Genomic DNA, 17,984 nt, shown 5'->3' with positions numbered 1-17,984 from the left:
TTGTGTTTTAGAATATAGCAACATGAAGATGGACGGACAGATGCATCACACAGGTTGAAGCATGGGCCGAAAGGTCAGGCTCACTGTGCTGGCATGAGATCTTAGAGATGGGATTATGTTAGAGAAGACAGAGACTTTGGATATTATCTCAGCTGCTAAGTGAGGAACATTTTGCAGGCAAGGAAGCAGAAGGGCTAAGTGCCAATGTAGGGGTGACACACATAGGACGAGTCAGTGCTTTAGCGCTGCAGCCATTCAAGGTGAAAGGTGTAGGAGAGAGCGCCCAGGGTAAGAGCCAAGGCTGAGGATGGATCTTAGGAACAGAAGAAAAGATCTAGAATCCCAGCACATCAGGAAGGAAGGAGGATTTAGTGTCAAATCCTGCAGAAAAGCACCAGTAACAAGGAAAGATCACTAGATTTTTCAGAAATTATTAGTGATTTTCAAAACAGTATCTTAGCTCAGGCTGCTAAAACGAAATACCGTAGACTGGTTAACTTAAACAATAGGAATTTATGTTCTCCTAGTTCTAGGCTTTGCTTAGAAGTCCAAAATCAAGGTGCCAGCATGGTCAGTTTCTGGTAAGGGCTCTCTTCCTGGCTTACAGATGGTTGCCTCCTTACTGCATCCTCCCATGGCAAGGAGAGAGTGAGTGTGCGAGTGAGTGAGCTCTCCCATCCTCATCATCTCCACTAACCCTAATTACTTCCCAAAAGCCCATCTCCAAATAGTATCCCATTGAGGGTTAGGGCTTCAACATATGAATTTGGGGAGACACAATTCAGTCCACAGCAAAAGGAATTTTGGCAAACTGTTGGGGTTAGAAGCCAGACAGCAGTGGGCCAACAAGCAGACAGGAAACGAAGCAGAAAACATGGACTACTCATGAGAGTTGGCAGTGAAAGGTTGATGTTATGAGAGTAGCTTTTGGGAAAAGAAAATACCCTCCTTGGGAAACAAAAGATCTCGTTTAATTTGCTTAGATGTCTTTTTTTCCCTTGGTGAGCTACTGATGTATTTTTCCATTTTCTCCATCCCATTATATAATCTCCCCAAGTCAGATAAGCATTAAGAAAAGCCACTCATAACATACAGTTAAGTGAAAAAACACATATTACAAAACAGTCTTTGCTATATGATCCAATTTGTTTAAAATATTCATGAATAAAATTTTTTAGAAGGCCATATATACAAAATGTTCAGTGTTTATTCCTAGGAGATGAGATTTAGGATGCATTAGGCAAGGTTTAGTTAGGAAAACAAACTACACTGGATGGTTCAAGTAGAAAGGGTTTAATTTAGGCAGTTATGTGCTTGCAAAACTGTTGGAAGGACTGGAGAAGAGAAGGGTGGGAGGAGACCACCAGGAGCTGTCGGATTTGCCACCACAGCTGTGGGTCCCTCAAAGATCAGGAAATTGCTGCTGTCTTCACACCTGCACACAGCTCCAGGGTCTGGCTAGTCAATGCAGGATGTCATGGGCACCAAAGCCTGTATGTGAGCTACCATTAGCATGGCCTGAGTGACAATGGCTCCCACCTCCCTTCTGCCTTCCAAAACCATGAGAATGCATCTCATTGGCAGAACCAAAACTGTATCCAGAACCCAGCTATTAAGGGAGTCTGGGAAGTAGTCCCCTGGGGCCAACTTCTTTGATTCTGGGGAGAGTAGAAAGAAGGGATGGGAATGGTACCAGGTGCCAGACAACATCCATCATAGTCTACCCTCTTTGGCTACTCAACAACCATACACAATCTTACACACACTTAAATTTCCAAATTGCAATAGCTTCTGTAACTATCCCTCATTCAAATGTAAATGGACTCACCTTCTCACCAAAATGGGAGACGCAAAGTCCCATCAGTTATTGTATCCACTGTTATGTGATCACTCCTCTTCTAGTTCAATGGCAAAACCACCTAGATATCATGTAACCTAACTATTAAATGACAAGTTTCACCAATACCAACTCACTTTCTATAATAGGAGAAAATAAAAGGATAAAAAGGAAATTGCCTATATACATAACAAGCAAGAAAATATGCACAGCCTAGCCATCCTTTTTGCAACTGGTCATAAGGCTATAGTTGATATTTATAACTTCCTTCTTCCACTAGGAAATCCTTAATTCCTTTGTGTTTGGCCAGCATCTAAGGTGGTTAGAGTTCTTTACCCAGTGAAGTAATCTGAAATCTTTATTCCTGAGGGGCCGCGCCCTAGGTGGTCTGACCTGGATGGGTTGTTCTAGTTTATCAATGTTCACCACTGGGCAATTTCTAGGAGGTTTCCTAGAGAACCACATGAGTTCCAGACACAGCCCTCCTTGCCACACGGTATAGCAATAATCCTCCAGCCAGTGCAGTAACTCTCTTCACTGCTTTTTTGTTCAGTGGCATGAGGTGCTCCAAGGCCAGGTGGCGATCAACGGAATCGTTGTATTCTCTGGTGGACGCATAGTTCCCTTGGGAACTAAGACTTCTAAACTGGCCGAGGTCAAAGTTGCAAGGTTGAGAAGCAACACTTTTTTAAAGTGAGGTTTTAGGTGTATGAATGAGAGGATCCACTCCTACTTCTACCTCTTGGTCCCTGGACCCAAAAAAAGCAGCATCAGATACTGTTGCTGGTTGGGAGCATCTCCAAGGCACTGAAAAAATGTTACCACCCAGATGGTGCACTATGGTAGACTAGGTTTATGGGATGGATTCAGATCACAATGCCACTTGTTACCTCACCTTCTACCATGGACTGAATTGTATCACCTTTGCCCTCCCAATTCATATGTTGCAGTCCTAACCTCCAACACGATGGTATTTGGAGATGGGACCTTTGGGGGATAATTAAGTTTGATGAGGTCATGAGGGTGGGGCCCTCACAATAGGATTAGTGCTCTTATAAGAAAAGACACCAGAGAGCTTGCTTCTTCTCTCTCTCCCTGCCATATGAGGACACGGTGAGAGGGCAGCCTTCTGCAAGCTAGGAAAAGAGCCCTCACTTGGGAACTGAATTGTCTGGCACCTTGATCTTGAACTTCCCAGACTCCAGAACCGTGAGAAATAAACTCCTGTTGTTTAAGCCACCAGTCTATAGTACTTTGCTATAGCAGCCTGGGCTGACTAATATACCTTCATAAATCCCCACCCTGACTGGTAGACCACAGGTATTTTGGATCTCCAGGGGCTAATATCAGCTTAGAGCCAATAATCACCCCAGAATGTGGTTATCTCTTCTTCCCACTGCACAGTCTCCCTTATACGTGGCTGTGATTCTCTTTGGAATGGGTAGAAAGAAGATTAACTGTACCCTCTTGTGGCAAGGTTGTATACATCTTCCCCTTCATCTAAGGGGCTCTGGGTCTGTAAACTGGGTCAGGTGAGGGAATTGGTAACAGGCTATGATTCTCCCTTGCAATGGCAAGTCAAGTCTCTGTTCACCAGACGGGAATTTTTTCGACTATACAGATCAAGTAAAACTTATGTAGGCTGCCCATTTACATTGATCCTAGAGACCCCATGATCCGTTAGCCACTATCAAAAACCTCTACAGGTCAAACTTTTTTGCTTTGATTACTACTATAGCCTTGTTCACCAATGCAGTAAACACACCCATGTTGACTGCAGTAGTTAAGTGGCATCAAAGACCCCCTTTTAATGATGTCATCTCCCACCCAACATTCCTGACTCCCCTGGCCTCTGGACTCCTACATTATACTATGGAAGTTCTGGCATTTCAACATTATTTATGTAATCCTCAGTTGAGTCTAGTTTTCAGTTAATCACACTGCTGGAACTAACATACTGAATCCAGAATCTCTGATAGGAACAGTCATACCTGGTCTAGAAGCTTTACGTGCTAATCCCACACATATCCCCCCCAGGTTTTTCTGAATATAAATGAACAAAATCTTAAATCTTTTCATATTTTAACTTTCTCTTTCCAGGTAGGATTTTCTACTTATCCCCCTGGGGCATGATGGAAATTGACCACTTTTAGGCCTAAAAGATAAAGAGAATGGAATTGTAGTGGGGCATGAATATATCTGGCACCCCTACCTGGGATCAGATTGCTACAGATATTCTCCAAGCAAGGAGCTCAACGGAGTTTGCAGGCTCTAGGTATTCTGATTCATTTGAGTCTACCCAAATGTCTCCATTCAAATTCTCACCTATCAATTCTTCCTATAAAGCCTGATCTTCACCTAAGAGATCTAATGTGGCTGTGAATTCAACTTACATTGGAATTCAGCAACCTGCACTGTCTGATTCTTGGCTACACTAGCCCTGTGGCTATAAGAGATGGCAGAGTCTTCTAGGACAGTCACAGAAGGTCTCTGGGTTCTCTGATTGTGATCTGAGATAAAAAAATTTAAAACTATGAGATTGTCATTTTCTTTCCTTAAGCAATTCAGTATTGCTTAAGTGTAGATATACCATAGCTTATATAAACTATTCCATGATTTTTCATCTTTTCCAATAAATCCCTAACTCAGGCCCAGATTGAAGTGACAAGTAGGTCTATAAGGTTCTAGGATCATACCTGACTAGTATGACAATCAATTCTCTAGACCCTAGATATGCTAGGGCACTTAGAGTTCATCCAAGGCATCTGGCTCCTACTGCCCTGTGTCTGTGACAGCATCTCAGGACCTGAGGGCAAACCAATTTCCTGGAGTGCTGGGGGCTGGGGACATATCTCAGCCACTGGAGCTCAGAGGACAAGAAGAGCCTTGTCTTACTGGCCCACGTGTCTGCATGTCTTCCAGCCTTCCCGGGAGTCCCCTCAAGGAGGGGCCAGCTCATTTATATAATGAAAATTGGCAGTATTTAATGTGACATATGCACAGATGCAATCTTCCTTTAAATAAAAGGCACCAATAAATGTTGATGGTCAAGAAGTTCACTATATGTTAACACGAGGCAGTTTGGCCATTATATTCAATTTCATCATCCTGAAATTGAGTTTTCCAGGTGATGTGTGATGCATTTTGTTCACAACTCACTGAGCCCATTTGCCTTCACCTTCTCAAGTGTTTAAAAGTGTAACATGTTTTAATGCAAATTATAAAGCTGCCAATGTACTCTGTCAGCCTCCTTTAAATCTGCTATAACCATTTCTTTGGGCTGAAAATTCTTCTCTGCTCATGCATTTCTAACCTACAATCATTCTGAAGACCAGGATACAATTTAAAAGCCTTGAGGTTCTAAATTGGAATATGAAATTTATTGTGTGGCTCCAGTTCAGTGCAAAATTTTCCACGATCTTGCCCAGAAAACAGGGGCCCATCAGCACTCCCATCAAGGAGCCCTGTCATTACTGTGGCGCTCAGAGTTGGAACAAAACGCAATGAAAGTTCTTCTAACCCAGCACTTCTCCAGGGAGAATTTAAAGTAGCTGCCTCTAAAACTGTTTGAATTGTGGCTCGTACAAACATTCAGTGGACAAAGCACTCTTTCTCCATGAAGGTAGGTGCCAACCATTTGCTTTCCTCAAGGCTGTTCCCTGAGCACAAGCAGGAAGATAAAAGTTGTCATCCTTGGCTCAGTAAGTCACTTAAAGCAAACCCCACTCTCAACAGCAGGGCAGACACATCAACTAAGTGCTGTGTGCGGAGACTGGGGGGCCAACTGATGACAAGCAAGGAAGGCAGGATCCCCAACAGTCACGATTATGGAAAGAAAATTAAGTCAAGCCAGAGACATTGTGGATTTTAACTCCACCTCTACCCTCTGCTGAGTGTAACTTCAAAGTAGTCATTTAATATTTTTAAGCCCTGGCTTTTTCACCAATAAAATGATGAAGAGTATGTAAGAGCCCCCTACCTGAAGAGGATGCAAGAGGTTATGTCAATGTTGGTAAATCCACTTGAGGTGAACTCAAAATATGATTAGATTATCTTGAGGCATATGTAATGTTTAGTTATAAGCCACATTCATAAATCGCTCAGTCTCCAAGGGAGGCACAGGGTTTACATGTCTAGAGCAGACCTGGTAAGTAAAAGAGGTGGTAGGGATGCTGGTCTCTGAGACAGAAGGGGCTCCATTTAGAACTTATTAATAAAGCATCTCACTCAACTTCTGATTCCAGACCCTTACCAATAAACTGAGGATTGTGACGTCCACCCTTTCTACCTTCCAGAGTTATGAGGATCAACATCAGAACACAATAATGGAGGGAAAAGTGAATGGTTAACAAAATAAAGAGAAAGTACTTATCAGCTGTAAATATTTTAGTTACAAATAAAACATCAAGATAATTCCCAGGGGTGAGTTCAACTCCAAGCCCCAGGTTACAGCCCAAGGGGGCAGAGAGGAAGCCGCAACTTGGAGTCTACTACCTGATAGTGGTGCCTTGCAAACGGTCTATCTTCTTATTGAGCTCAGCAATGATGCTGTGGAGTTCTGTGATGCGCTCCTCGTACCGAAGCGTCGTTCGCTCCTGGACATCCTCATGCTCTCTCATGAGGTGGGACTGCTCACACTGGGATCAAGAGACAAGACAGAAGTGACAATGAGTTGGTGCACCTACAGGCAAGCGATTCTAAGTTTTATGGCCTCAAACTATCACCGCCTCAACACTGAGTATGCCCAAAATTAACACGTCTGCTCATTGGCCAGGAATCCCAGAAGACACATCAACAGCTAAATTTTACAATGCCTTTGTGGACATCTGAGTCTTTCCCTCATTCTCTCTTTAGGAAAAGGCCCCTCTGCTGTTGCACACAATCTTTGTGGCACTATCTAAGTCCTTGCTTTTCCTGAGCCAAGAAGTGGGCAAGTGGCCCCAGCTGGATCTGTCACTTACCTTGTTTAGTGACTGGGCCTAAGGTTGCACGGAGTCAGTTCACTCAGCTGAGGGTCCTGAAGGGACTGTCCTCTAGTTCCTGCTCCCTCGATCCCTAGAGCTTCCTTGTCAAGTTCCTTTATGGTTGTTCAATTTTCCTTTTACCAATTCATTCCTCTTTTGCTGAAGTTATCTGGGATATGTTTCAGCCACTTTTCAACCAAATACTCCTAAGTGGCATGACACCATTTCTTAACGGGCTGGTTATCAGCAGACTTAATGCTTCCCCACATCCTTTCCTACCAGACTATAAACTCTGGGAAGGCAGGAACTAGGTCTTTCCACGACTGAGCCCTGCATCTGGCCTACGGCCTGGTTCACTGTGGGTATCTGGAAGTGTTAGGAAATGAATAAATCGTAATGTATCACACTGTCAAGAAGGCTGCTTTGCAGAAACAGTGGACAAAAGAACCTGAGGAGCTTCCCTTGCTCAACATTTGATGGACTAAGAGGCAGCAGAGGCTATAAAAGCATTTTGTAATCACAGTTTAAATTCTAAGGAACCTGTTCATCTCGTTCACTTCTCTCCCTCTTCAACCCCTACCCTAGTCACCGTGCATTTAATCTCATTTACATAATAATAAAACACTCGTCAGCAAAGGAACAAGGAGTCCAGCTTCTGTCCCTGTCTACTACATTCAGCCCTGATTAATTTCCTGTCCAGCAGAGGAATTTTAATTTCATTTCCAGCAAGGTTTGCCTAATGCCAAGACCCATATGTACTTGCCAGCTTTGCACTTTCAGGGCTGGTGGCAGGCGGGCAAGGGCAAAACTCCTCCCTCCCTAAATCTGCTAGGCTTCCAATGATGTAACCCTGAAGTTACTGGGCAGGGACAAAAAACCTTCAAAGACAAGCAGAATCCTACACTAAGCTCAACTCATACTGAAACAGAAGTATTCAGCAAATGAGTCTAATAAATACATTGGTATAAATCACAGCAGGGACCACACCTATGAACAATAGCTTGATTAGTATTAATGTGGTAACTTCCTGGGGGCTGCTCGGAGTTCCAGAAACAAGATTGGAGGCAAGGAGATTGTGGAAGCTGTATCAAGACCTTTATGAGAAATGGTGATGTGAACTTCTGTTCTTAGTGACAACCTGGAACATCAAATAACCTCCACTCAAGGTCAAATACACAGGAAGTCAGTGGAACCAGAGGCAAGGATGAAGGACAAGTGAACATCACATCTTTACAGGTCAACAGGCCACTACTACTAGCAAGGCAGACGAGAAACTGCAAAATCCACTAAAAATGAAGATGTGCAAGTGTTAATACCAGAAAAAGGCAGGCAATCAATTGACAACCAAGAGAACTCTGTGCATCCCTGTTGACTGTTGTGTGCTGCCTGAAAGCTAAGATTCTGTAGGGGTGCCCAGGTTGCAGCAAGATCAGATGGGTGATGCCTGGATAATGACAGCGTGAGAGCTGGTATTGTAACATCTTCGCTCCTGCCGCTAACTGGAAAGCCTGCCTGGAGGGTATGGGTATGAACAAGAGACAACAGGAAGCCTCATCATTCAATCAGACGGAACAGTGCTTATAGCTTAAAGAGACTCATAATGTATATTTGGAACTTAGGGGTTCATTTGGGAGTAGCAACAAGAATATACTGGAGGAAAAAACTTCTTAGCTGAAGGCAAAGACACTTGGTTTACATTCCTAAATTTTTCCATAAGTATGTTTTTATAAAAATGGTGGAGGGGCCAGCCCAGTGGTGTAGTGGTTAAGTTTGCACACTCTGCTTCAGCGGCCTGGGGTTCACAGGTTCGGATTCCAGATGCAGACCTACACACTGTTTATCAAGCCATGCTATGGTGGCATCCCACATACAAAATAGAGGAAGATGGACACAGATGTTAGCTCAGCGACAATCTTCCTCACACACACACACACAAATGCTGGAAAGCCTCTATAATTTAATACTTCCTCTAAAAATAATTGGTATGTCTTGATTTCCCATAATGTCTAAGATACTTTGCTAGGTGCCATGCTGGTGGGGGTCACTATGACACCTACTTTGAAGGGAACTGTGGTCACAGCCTCCAGGTAGACTTCTTCCAGGTGAAAAATAAGAAACAGGGACAGAAGTGGGGAGTGGGGAAAAGAAGAGATCGCAGAATAGTACCCTGGAGATTCTTTCCCTAGTGAAAAGAGAATGCTAAAAAATAATTTTCAAAACTCTCAGCTTCTAGATGAATGAATGGCTGAGAAGACATTGCTTGAGGTTCAAGTGTACAACTCAACATCCCCTTGAGTTATCTGATGAAACACACTTCACTCGTCCTCTACACGCTCACTGTACCCAGCCAAAGACATGCTGAAGCACTGACCTCCAAAATGAGTGAAAAATTCCCCAAGTTTTCCAAGTTGTGGTGCAAGGAAAAGCAGAGCAACCCCCATAAGAGCAATGATGCAGGAGGAAACAAGCCATCACCTGTAGGAGCTACCAGAACCCAACAAAACATCCTTATTCAACAGCTTCCATTAAACTGCACCAGACTCACCCCGGGAATGTGGCTCTTTGGTGCAGGGAAAGTGGGAGATAAGTAGGTGGCACCCAGGACACACAAAGGCATCCTGTGCATGACTGGGGCCTTCCTGCCCTGGTGACCTCCCATGCAGGCAGGACCAGCCTGTAAAGGGAGGCCCAGGTTGATCACCAACCACACTCCAGGATCATACTGACCCATGCCTCTCTCCACCCCGAGTCTCCATGACTCATGAGAGCATTTTTAACCTGGGGAGAGGTGTGATTTGGGGTATTCTGTTTCAGAAGGACACAGCCTAGATCAGCTCGATATTGCATCTCCATAGAAGAGTCACCTACAGGCAGGTATCCCAGTAAAGCCTCATTCAAGAAGGTGACATGACAACGACAACCAAACAGGAGAAAGGAGTATTACTTCAACGACTACTACTTAACATTTGCACAAATTTTTCAATTTTTAAGTTACAATTAAGTATGTTACATTTTTTAAAAATGATAAAAAGACATCTATTTTTTGTAAGCCATTAACACAATCTTTTTTCAAACGGTGTTTATTTCTCTCCAGTATTTTCTTATGTATGTGGGGCTCTGCCAGGTCCACCATGTTGGGCATACATGACATAAATAGCAGCATCCCTGTGGTAGTCAATAGGGGTGTTCACCAAGACTGTGGTTCACCTCCACCCATACGGTGAGATATGGCCATGTGACTTGTTTTGGCCAATGAGATAAGAGTGAACACACACCATTTTTGCCTACAAGCCTTTAAGAGTTCCTGCAGGATTTGCCACATTCCCTTCCCCAGGCCATGGCCACGTTACAGATGGTAGAGGCCTACCAGCTTGGGAAGTTGGGTGAGGACAATGCAGCAGAGTCTCCAGCCAGCCCCAGTGAGCTCCTAGCAAGAAGCAAGAAATAAACTTTTGATATTTTAAGCCACTGAAAATTTGGGGTTATTTGTTTTAACCTGAATATCCTGATGATCCAACCATTTTATAGATGAAAACAAACTAAATATAAAAGTGACCTATTTATTTAATGTAACCCAGGTAACAAGCAGAATCCTCTGAAAAACCCTCTGGTTCCTGTTGACGCCATCAAGGGGTTGAAGCTGTTACAGCCACAATCTTCTCCCCTCTACCCTCTCCCAGCTCCCTGACCTGTGGGCGGATCTCCTCTTTACCATTTGCCTTAGTCTCCTACCCTGAATCACCTCCAGTGAACTCCCGGAAACATAAATACTATGCCTCCCAATACCAAGTGAGAGGTAGGAAGCCCAGACAGCGCTCTCCTTCCATCCCCCGGGGAGCACCGAAATAGAAAAGTAGACACAAGGGGCATAAAACAGGGAATTCTAAGTCCCTCCAGCTCTCACATGTTCACTTTAGCTGCCAAAGTCAATTATTCAGCCACGACTTTCTTAATAGGGAGCAATGGCGGCTTCTAGAAAAACTTACAAGCGAGGGATTTATTTTCTTCTCCTTACTGCACAGAAATACCCCATACAATTTCAGCTGAACAAAAGAAAAAATGGTCTCAAACAACACGCTACTGCTTTTTTTTTAATCTTTCTATTATTACAGGGAATTGTATCCAGGGTTCTCCCTCTTCCCAGCCTATATTCAATTTTTGACTGATCCTACAGTACAGCAAAGCCAGAAAGTCTGTGGTTTGCCTCATCTTGCCTGCCATGAATTTCTGGAGATCAGTATCATTAGGAGCCTGGATTTCCCCTGCAACTACAGACCTTCAATTTGAAAGGCAAAGAAAAAAAGATTGGGATTGAATATGATGAAATTTTGTGTTTCCTGAATTTCATCTGGCACTTGATACACAGCCTGAGCTTTTTCTCTAGGTTTCAGCTGTCCTATCGTGAGGATGAGGCAAATTTACAATCTATATAAATACTTGTGTTTAGCCACGTAAATTCTTGAAAGTGCCTATATGCAAAAATGTTTAATAAAAACAAGCAACATCATCATTACAACCACCAGGAATAAAACTCTTTAGGTTCATCTCTGCTATTGGTGCAATCCTGGGATCAAGGCATGAGTCAGCCTTGAGCCAGACTGGCCTGAGAACCTGAGCCCTTGTTGGGAAAACCCTGTGCAACGTGGAGATGCTAAGGAGCTTTATGGTTTTGTTAATGTTCTTCCCTGGGTTTTATCTTACTCCACAGAGGCCACTGATCTCTAATCATCACATTAGTCTCAGCTGTCAAACCTAAGAGCATTATGGACTCCATTCGAAGGGGCTCAGTACCACTCCCTTTTAAAATATGCTAAGAAGAACTGTTACTTTCTCAGGATCACATTGAATTCCTCGCAAGTAATACTACTCAGGGTATTTCCATCCTCATTCTAAGTTGTTGCTCAGATTCCCCTAAGGAGAAGGTGGGGGGGAACCGAGCCAATTAAACAAAGAGGCCAAGTACAAATGGAAATGCCACTGAGGAGCAAAACAGCTAGAGCAGTTTACCATGGAAGAAAAGGAAAAACAAACGGAAAAGGAATGAGGGGGAGGGGATCCTAACAGAGAATGTATCCTAACTACATCCTCAAATGTCTCATAAAACAAGAGAAAGAGAAAACACTCTCTCCATTACATTTAATGAAAACTGTGTATGTTTTCTTCCTAAAAGCTAAGAGGTACAAAATTCAAGAGGCTTGTTTTCCAAAGATAGAGGGCTTAGAAATAGAAAGAGTTCCATATTACTACCGACTGATTTCAAAGGGGCTCATAAACTTGTTTGAAATATCTCCTTCTGCAGGAGTTAAAAATGCAGTACGTTAATTTAAAATAATTGTCGGGACTAATAGCAAACATGCTGGAAACATCAAATCAGTACTATACACAATCTTTGCCGGTTCCCCACAAGGCTGTTCCCCACGAGGCCATTGAATGTTGGTGCAAATGCATGCGTTTGTCTATACACCTGTTTCATTTGGGAGGGTAGGAATGTTTAAACCAAACTAACGTGTGTCCCACGCCCCCACTCCCTTCCAGATCCTCTCTGGATGCTAAGGGGAGCCCAGGCAGCTTAACAGATAATACAGGATAACAATACCACTTAACAGACAATACAGCTATGAATTTCCATGAACCTGGATTCAAATTCTGTCTCCTATACTTTCTAGCTACATAATCTTGGGCAAGATATTGAAATCCCTAGGCCTCAATCTCCCCATTTGTAAAATGGGGAAGACCTACATCAGCGGTCTTTATGAGACGCGGTAAGATAAAGCGTGTGGAATGTTTGGCATACTGCCTGGCACAAAACAGAGCTAAAGAAATGTGATTGTCACTATTGGTATAAGCTAATGGTGGTGTTATTAATCAAATCCCCCAGGAAGCTGTGATGGACACATTCTAAGGTGCCCCTGTGATCCCTGTGTCTCCTTGTGTGACACTGTCTCTTGTACGATACAGCCTTTGTGTGATACACTCTTACTGAGTCTGGGTGGGACCTGTGACTGGCTTCTATGCAGTACAATGTGGCAAAGGTGATGGGATGTCACTCCCATAATTACATTACATTATATAAGACTCTGTCTTATCAGCAGACTTATTCTAGAATCTCTTCATTGCTGGCTTCAAGGAGGCCAGCTGCCATGAGTCCTACAAACACAAGGAAATAAATTCCGCCAAGACTTCAGTGAGCTTGTAAGTGGGTTCTTCCCTACTTGAGCCTCCAGATGAGCATTCAGCTCTGGCCAATACCTTGACTGGACACTTGCAGAGGACCCAGCTAAGCCATGCTTGGGCTCCTGTTGCACAGAAACTGAGATAACAAATGTGTGTTGTTTTAAGCCAGAAAGTTTGTGGCAATTTGTTACATAGAAAACCATGTAACAAATAGAAAACTAATAGAGAAATACTTTGTCTTCCCATCATATTGATATTGGGCTCCACTGATCAGCTCTTCCCTTCCTATCACTATTCTCAAAACACTACTTACAGGTTGATCTTATGACCATAGTAATGAATCTTCTTTTATTCAGCTAGTTCCAGTGTCACCATTAATAATAACTCAACAGATGTTGAATCTCTTTTTGATTATCTATGATGAACACAACCACCAGTTACATTTTACATTTTAGTTTAACCATAGCTCTGTAATATTTAGAGAGCTGGTAAAACTTACTAAAGCCACTCAGCATAAATTTACACATGAACTTGCTCTTCCACAATCTGGTAAAGTCTCAAACATGAATCACCAAGGCATAAAACGCAGGAGGAGAAACTGCTGGGAGTAGGATCAAAATTGAACACGATGGGGCTCATAGAGATAAAGAATAGATCCAGATAGAAGTAGGGGAGGGGAACAGAGCCAGGAAGTGGGGGAAAGCAGGCTGTCATATTTTTTGACCACCTGAAAACAACACAAGAGTAAGCTCTATGAACGTAAAAAACCATCTAAAACTCTGCCTCCTAAGAATTCAAAGAAACTATTTTCATACACAAATGAAAAACAAATAAGTACTGAGGTCAAATTCCATACGAAAGAAAGAAGAAAAAAGGAGCAGAATAATATCCCTATAAACTATGAAAGCTCGTTACACAATAGACCAGAAAAAAAAAAAAAAGAGAAAAGCCCCCCAAAATAGCCTACTCTTTGAAAATAAGGCAAAAGATCTTAAGGAAGTAAAATGACATAAGACATGAAAGAACATAATTCAGAATTAGAAAGACTCAGAAGTGAGGTGACAGAACACAGAAAAGAATTAGAAATAAAATAAAAATGCATTTCAGAAATGAATACTAAACTAGAAGGCATAGAAGCGGGACTAAATACAACATATAAAGCCCTAAGAGAAACAGAAGATGGAGAACAGGAAAGCCAGAGTAACAAGGGAGAGATATAAAGGAGTTGAGATAGCAACAGATACTGAAGACTGGCAAAGAAGATCTAACATACAAACACTAACCATCCTTGAAGAAGAAAATCAAAGCAAGGGAACAAAACTAATATAACACTTATGATTTTAAAAAACTTCCCTGAAATTAAAAAAAAAGATTTAGGAATTTAATTAAAAGGATACACAGCAAACCTGAGAATATCAAACCAAAATGACTAAGAGTTATTCTAGTGAAATTGTTTTAAAAAAAAGAAAGAAAGAAAAACGTTATGGATATCTAGAGTAAGTGTCTTCTGAGGGAAAGAAAGTTGTATTATTATCAACTATAATATTCTAGGCCAAAATAGAATAAAGAAATATATTTAAGTAAAGAAAAAATGAGCCAAGGGTTTTATATCCAGCAAAAATGCCATTCAAGTATGAAGGGCACAGACACACGTCTATTAACAAGCAAGAACTTGGTGAACATTATTCCCATGAGTCCTGCCTGAGGAATCTACGAGGAAACAAGCTTCAAGCAATCAATAAGGCAATCAATCAGTCAATGGAGGGACACTGACATAAGGACCATATGGTAAACATTAAATATATAGTTACCTGTAGAAGACAAAAGGAGGAATAAAAAGGAGAGAGCATAAGATGAAATGGCTGTGTGGTCAGGCAATATGGATACAGTACAAGAGCAAAAAGTTGAGGGAATGAGGACAGAATAATACAAAAAAAGAAAAATTTTTAAAAATTCTTCTCAGTAACTATATTTATGGTAGCATTAATGTTATTATTCTGAGACTGTATATAATAGACGAAGCAGATGAGTAACTATGAAATATCCTATCATCCTCTGTAATCTTAAGAACCAGCACTCAATGTGAAAAGAGATACAGATAAAATACACAAGAAGCTAAGTAAAAACACTCTATAGTCTGAATTTGAATTGGAGGGATCAATATGCACTCCTAAGGTATTTTTATCTTAAAATGCATACATACACACGTAGGTAATTAAGTAAGTAAAGAAATAATTTCTTGGCTCTGTCTATAAAAGAGGCCTAAAAACAATAACCAACAAGAAGCAATAAACATCCTTAGCACGCAAATTGTGGTCTTGATATACCATTTCCTGCTGAGAGAAACCAGGGCCACTTGGAGAATGGTTAATTCCAGGTTTAGGGCAAGAAATGCACTAGATGAGCCTGGAATAACCACCAGGCAAATGTCAAAAAGACTCAGGAGCCAACTTGAAGAGGTTCTCACTGGTCAAAGACAGTATAATTGGAGCTTCCATAAAGAAAATAATTATAATGGATTGAAACTCAAACATATTTAAATCCATAAGTTCATAATAATACTTAAAAAAATGGGCATTTTCAGAGGATCATAGGGAATCAATTATCTTGAAAAATGTTAAATGGAAAGAATGAAGTTTATTCTGCTTTTCCTCGATGAACTATACCACTTTTTCAACAAACAGTAAATGATAGGAAATATCTCTATAAAAACATTCCTATTAATAACTGAGAAAGAAATGGCAGAACGAAAATACCATGAGTTTACAAATCCTAATGAATTAATGTACCGAGGCACTGAGTATCAAGAGATGCTAATATCATAACAAGAGAACCAACCAGACACTATGTGCCTCCCAGTGAAAAAACAGATACCCTCTACTGTCTTACCAAAGGGACTGGACATGCATCTGACTGAGCCTCTGGACCCAGCCGCCATTTTGCAGGAAACACAGGGGACAGAGGAACATGTTGAACTGCACCATGAATGTGCAATCAGCAACAACCAGACTCTGGGACACTCTATCGGTCAAATAGCCAGCTTTTAACAGATTAACTATAAAGCAAATAAGGAATGGAGGGAAAACCTGGAGATTAAGAGAGTCAAATGAAACACATAGTTTTTAAATGGGCAGGACTAAACTCAACTGTCTAGGAACATACACACTTTGGTGACAAACAGTAAACAAACATTTCAGGAAACACAACTATAAAACTCATGGTAGTGGTCACTTGGTGGAAGGGAAAAGTGCCATTGGGATGGGACATGAGGAGGGACTTCTGGGATGAGTGGCAAATTCTATTTCTTGACGTGGACAGTGGTTATGAGAATGTTTGCTCATTAAGCTGTAATTTGTTTTGTGGGAATTTCTACATCTATGTTTTATCTTAAAATAAATAAGTTTTTAAAAAATCTCCAGATCCTTTACCTGTGCCTTGGCCAATTTCTTTTCCAGAAGGTCCCGTTCCCGTTCTGTTTGCTGCAGACGTTTATTAAGCTCTACTATATCTCCCTTGAGTGATGCCAGGGCTGCCAAATGAAGCTGCGGTGACAGAAAGAAAGGAGCACAAGGTTAGACCCTTCAGCAGAAACTCATTTCCTTCCCTTCATTCCTTGTAATTAGTGTAATCATATAAAAAATGTATCATCCAAAACGGGACACTTTAGATGCTATTAATCTCAGGAGACAATGGACATAAATCAGGTGCCTTCAGGCAAGCTAGGTTATATGGTCACCCTAAATGTAACAGGGAGAAAACTGTTATGAATGCAGTAGGACCTAATTGTGGATGGGCCACTCAGAACAGAGAGCAAAGCTCCTCATTCTGAGGGTTTCTACTGAGTTACTAATAAGGATGAGATTAAGAGCTGGTGTGGGGCTGCCTGATTCTCAACAAAGAAGCAAGGAAAAGGCAGAACTGAATTAGCTTTTACCTCTGGAAAATAAGAAAGTTGAATAGGGCAATTCAATTTTTTGCAATTCAATCACCCATATCGCCGTGTGTTCAGACAAACCAAAGGACTGAGTATTAGCAAAAAAAAAAAAAAAAAAAAAAAAGGAAAGCTCATATTTTCAGGCAGTCTCCTCTTAAAGTTGGCCCATTTATTTTCTTGCCAGCTCTTCCTTCCTCATTGTCCCCAGACAGACTAGACTGACCTGCTGCTTCTGTGCTAACAAGTCATCTTGCAGGAACAGAACCAGAACTCTGATAAATTATTCTCTGAAAAGACAAACCAGGAAGGTATCCAGATATCTTTCTCAACTCTCTCAGGTTAACTGCAGCTAGAAATAATGTTCTTCAACAGATTAACAAGGGGTAACATACACTTCCGGGATCTCAACCTGCTTAACTTTCAAGTTCTGAACATTGAGCTTCAGCTACACGCACACCTACCCAAATACACAATTTCTGGTTGGAAGGATGGGACTCTAAGATGTGTTCAATGCGCTGATCCCAGAGCAACACCACCTTCCAGCCTCCTTTGCCCTCTGAGTCACTAATTCTCATGTCTTCAATGTGAATTCCAGGTGGAGCTCAGACAATACCCTAGCTGAATTCCACATTACATTTGGCTGAGTGATTAGAATCAGAACCAACCCTCCCTTTTTATAGGTTTCTTTTTTTTTGTAGCTTCTGCTGAGAGGGATTTAAAGTTAGGAGTGAGCAAATAAATCTGATCTTTAAAGATGGACACAGTACAACGAAACATCATTCAACTTTGAAGATTTTAATTCCAGGGTTAGAAAAATGCTCTTTTCTGGGACCTGCCGCTCCACACTGCATGTTGGCTGGTAGGCTTGAGGACAGGGGGTGAGTAAGGGAGAAGGAGATAAAGGGCAGGGACTGGGGTTTCAAAGCAGTTTTTTATGTTGGACTGTAACAGCAATGAATGTGACTTCACTTAATTGCATTGGGGCTGCAAACCAACAGATCAATAGACGAAGTAAAATCAAGAATGCTTGAAATTTAAAAAAGGAAATGTCAAGCAATCTGGCGGTATTTGCCTT

The 17,984-nt window shown here is 41.7% G+C and overlaps 1 protein-coding gene across 5 annotated transcripts in view; it reads right to left on the bottom strand.

Moving 5' to 3' along the window:
* MCC (MCC regulator of WNT signaling pathway) overlaps positions 1–17,984 on the bottom strand; it is a 411,658-nt gene that overhangs the window by 95,017 nt on the left and 298,657 nt on the right. For all 5 annotated transcript variants that reach the window (XM_046665743.1, XM_046665741.1, XM_046665742.1 and 2 more), the window contains 2 exons: positions 16,404–16,517; positions 6,332–6,474 (listed from right to left, as the gene is read on the bottom strand). In XM_046665743.1, the coding sequence (XP_046521699.1) occupies positions 6,332–6,474; positions 16,404–16,517 (257 nt within the window). The remainder of the gene's footprint in view (positions 1–6,331; positions 6,475–16,403; positions 16,518–17,984) is intronic.

This window comes from Equus quagga, chromosome 7 (assembly GCF_021613505.1).
Source record: "Equus quagga isolate Etosha38 chromosome 7, UCLA_HA_Equagga_1.0, whole genome shotgun sequence".
Classification (NCBI taxonomy): Eukaryota; Metazoa; Chordata; class Mammalia; order Perissodactyla; family Equidae; genus Equus; species Equus quagga.
This window is presented reverse-complemented; position numbering and strand designations above follow the sequence as displayed.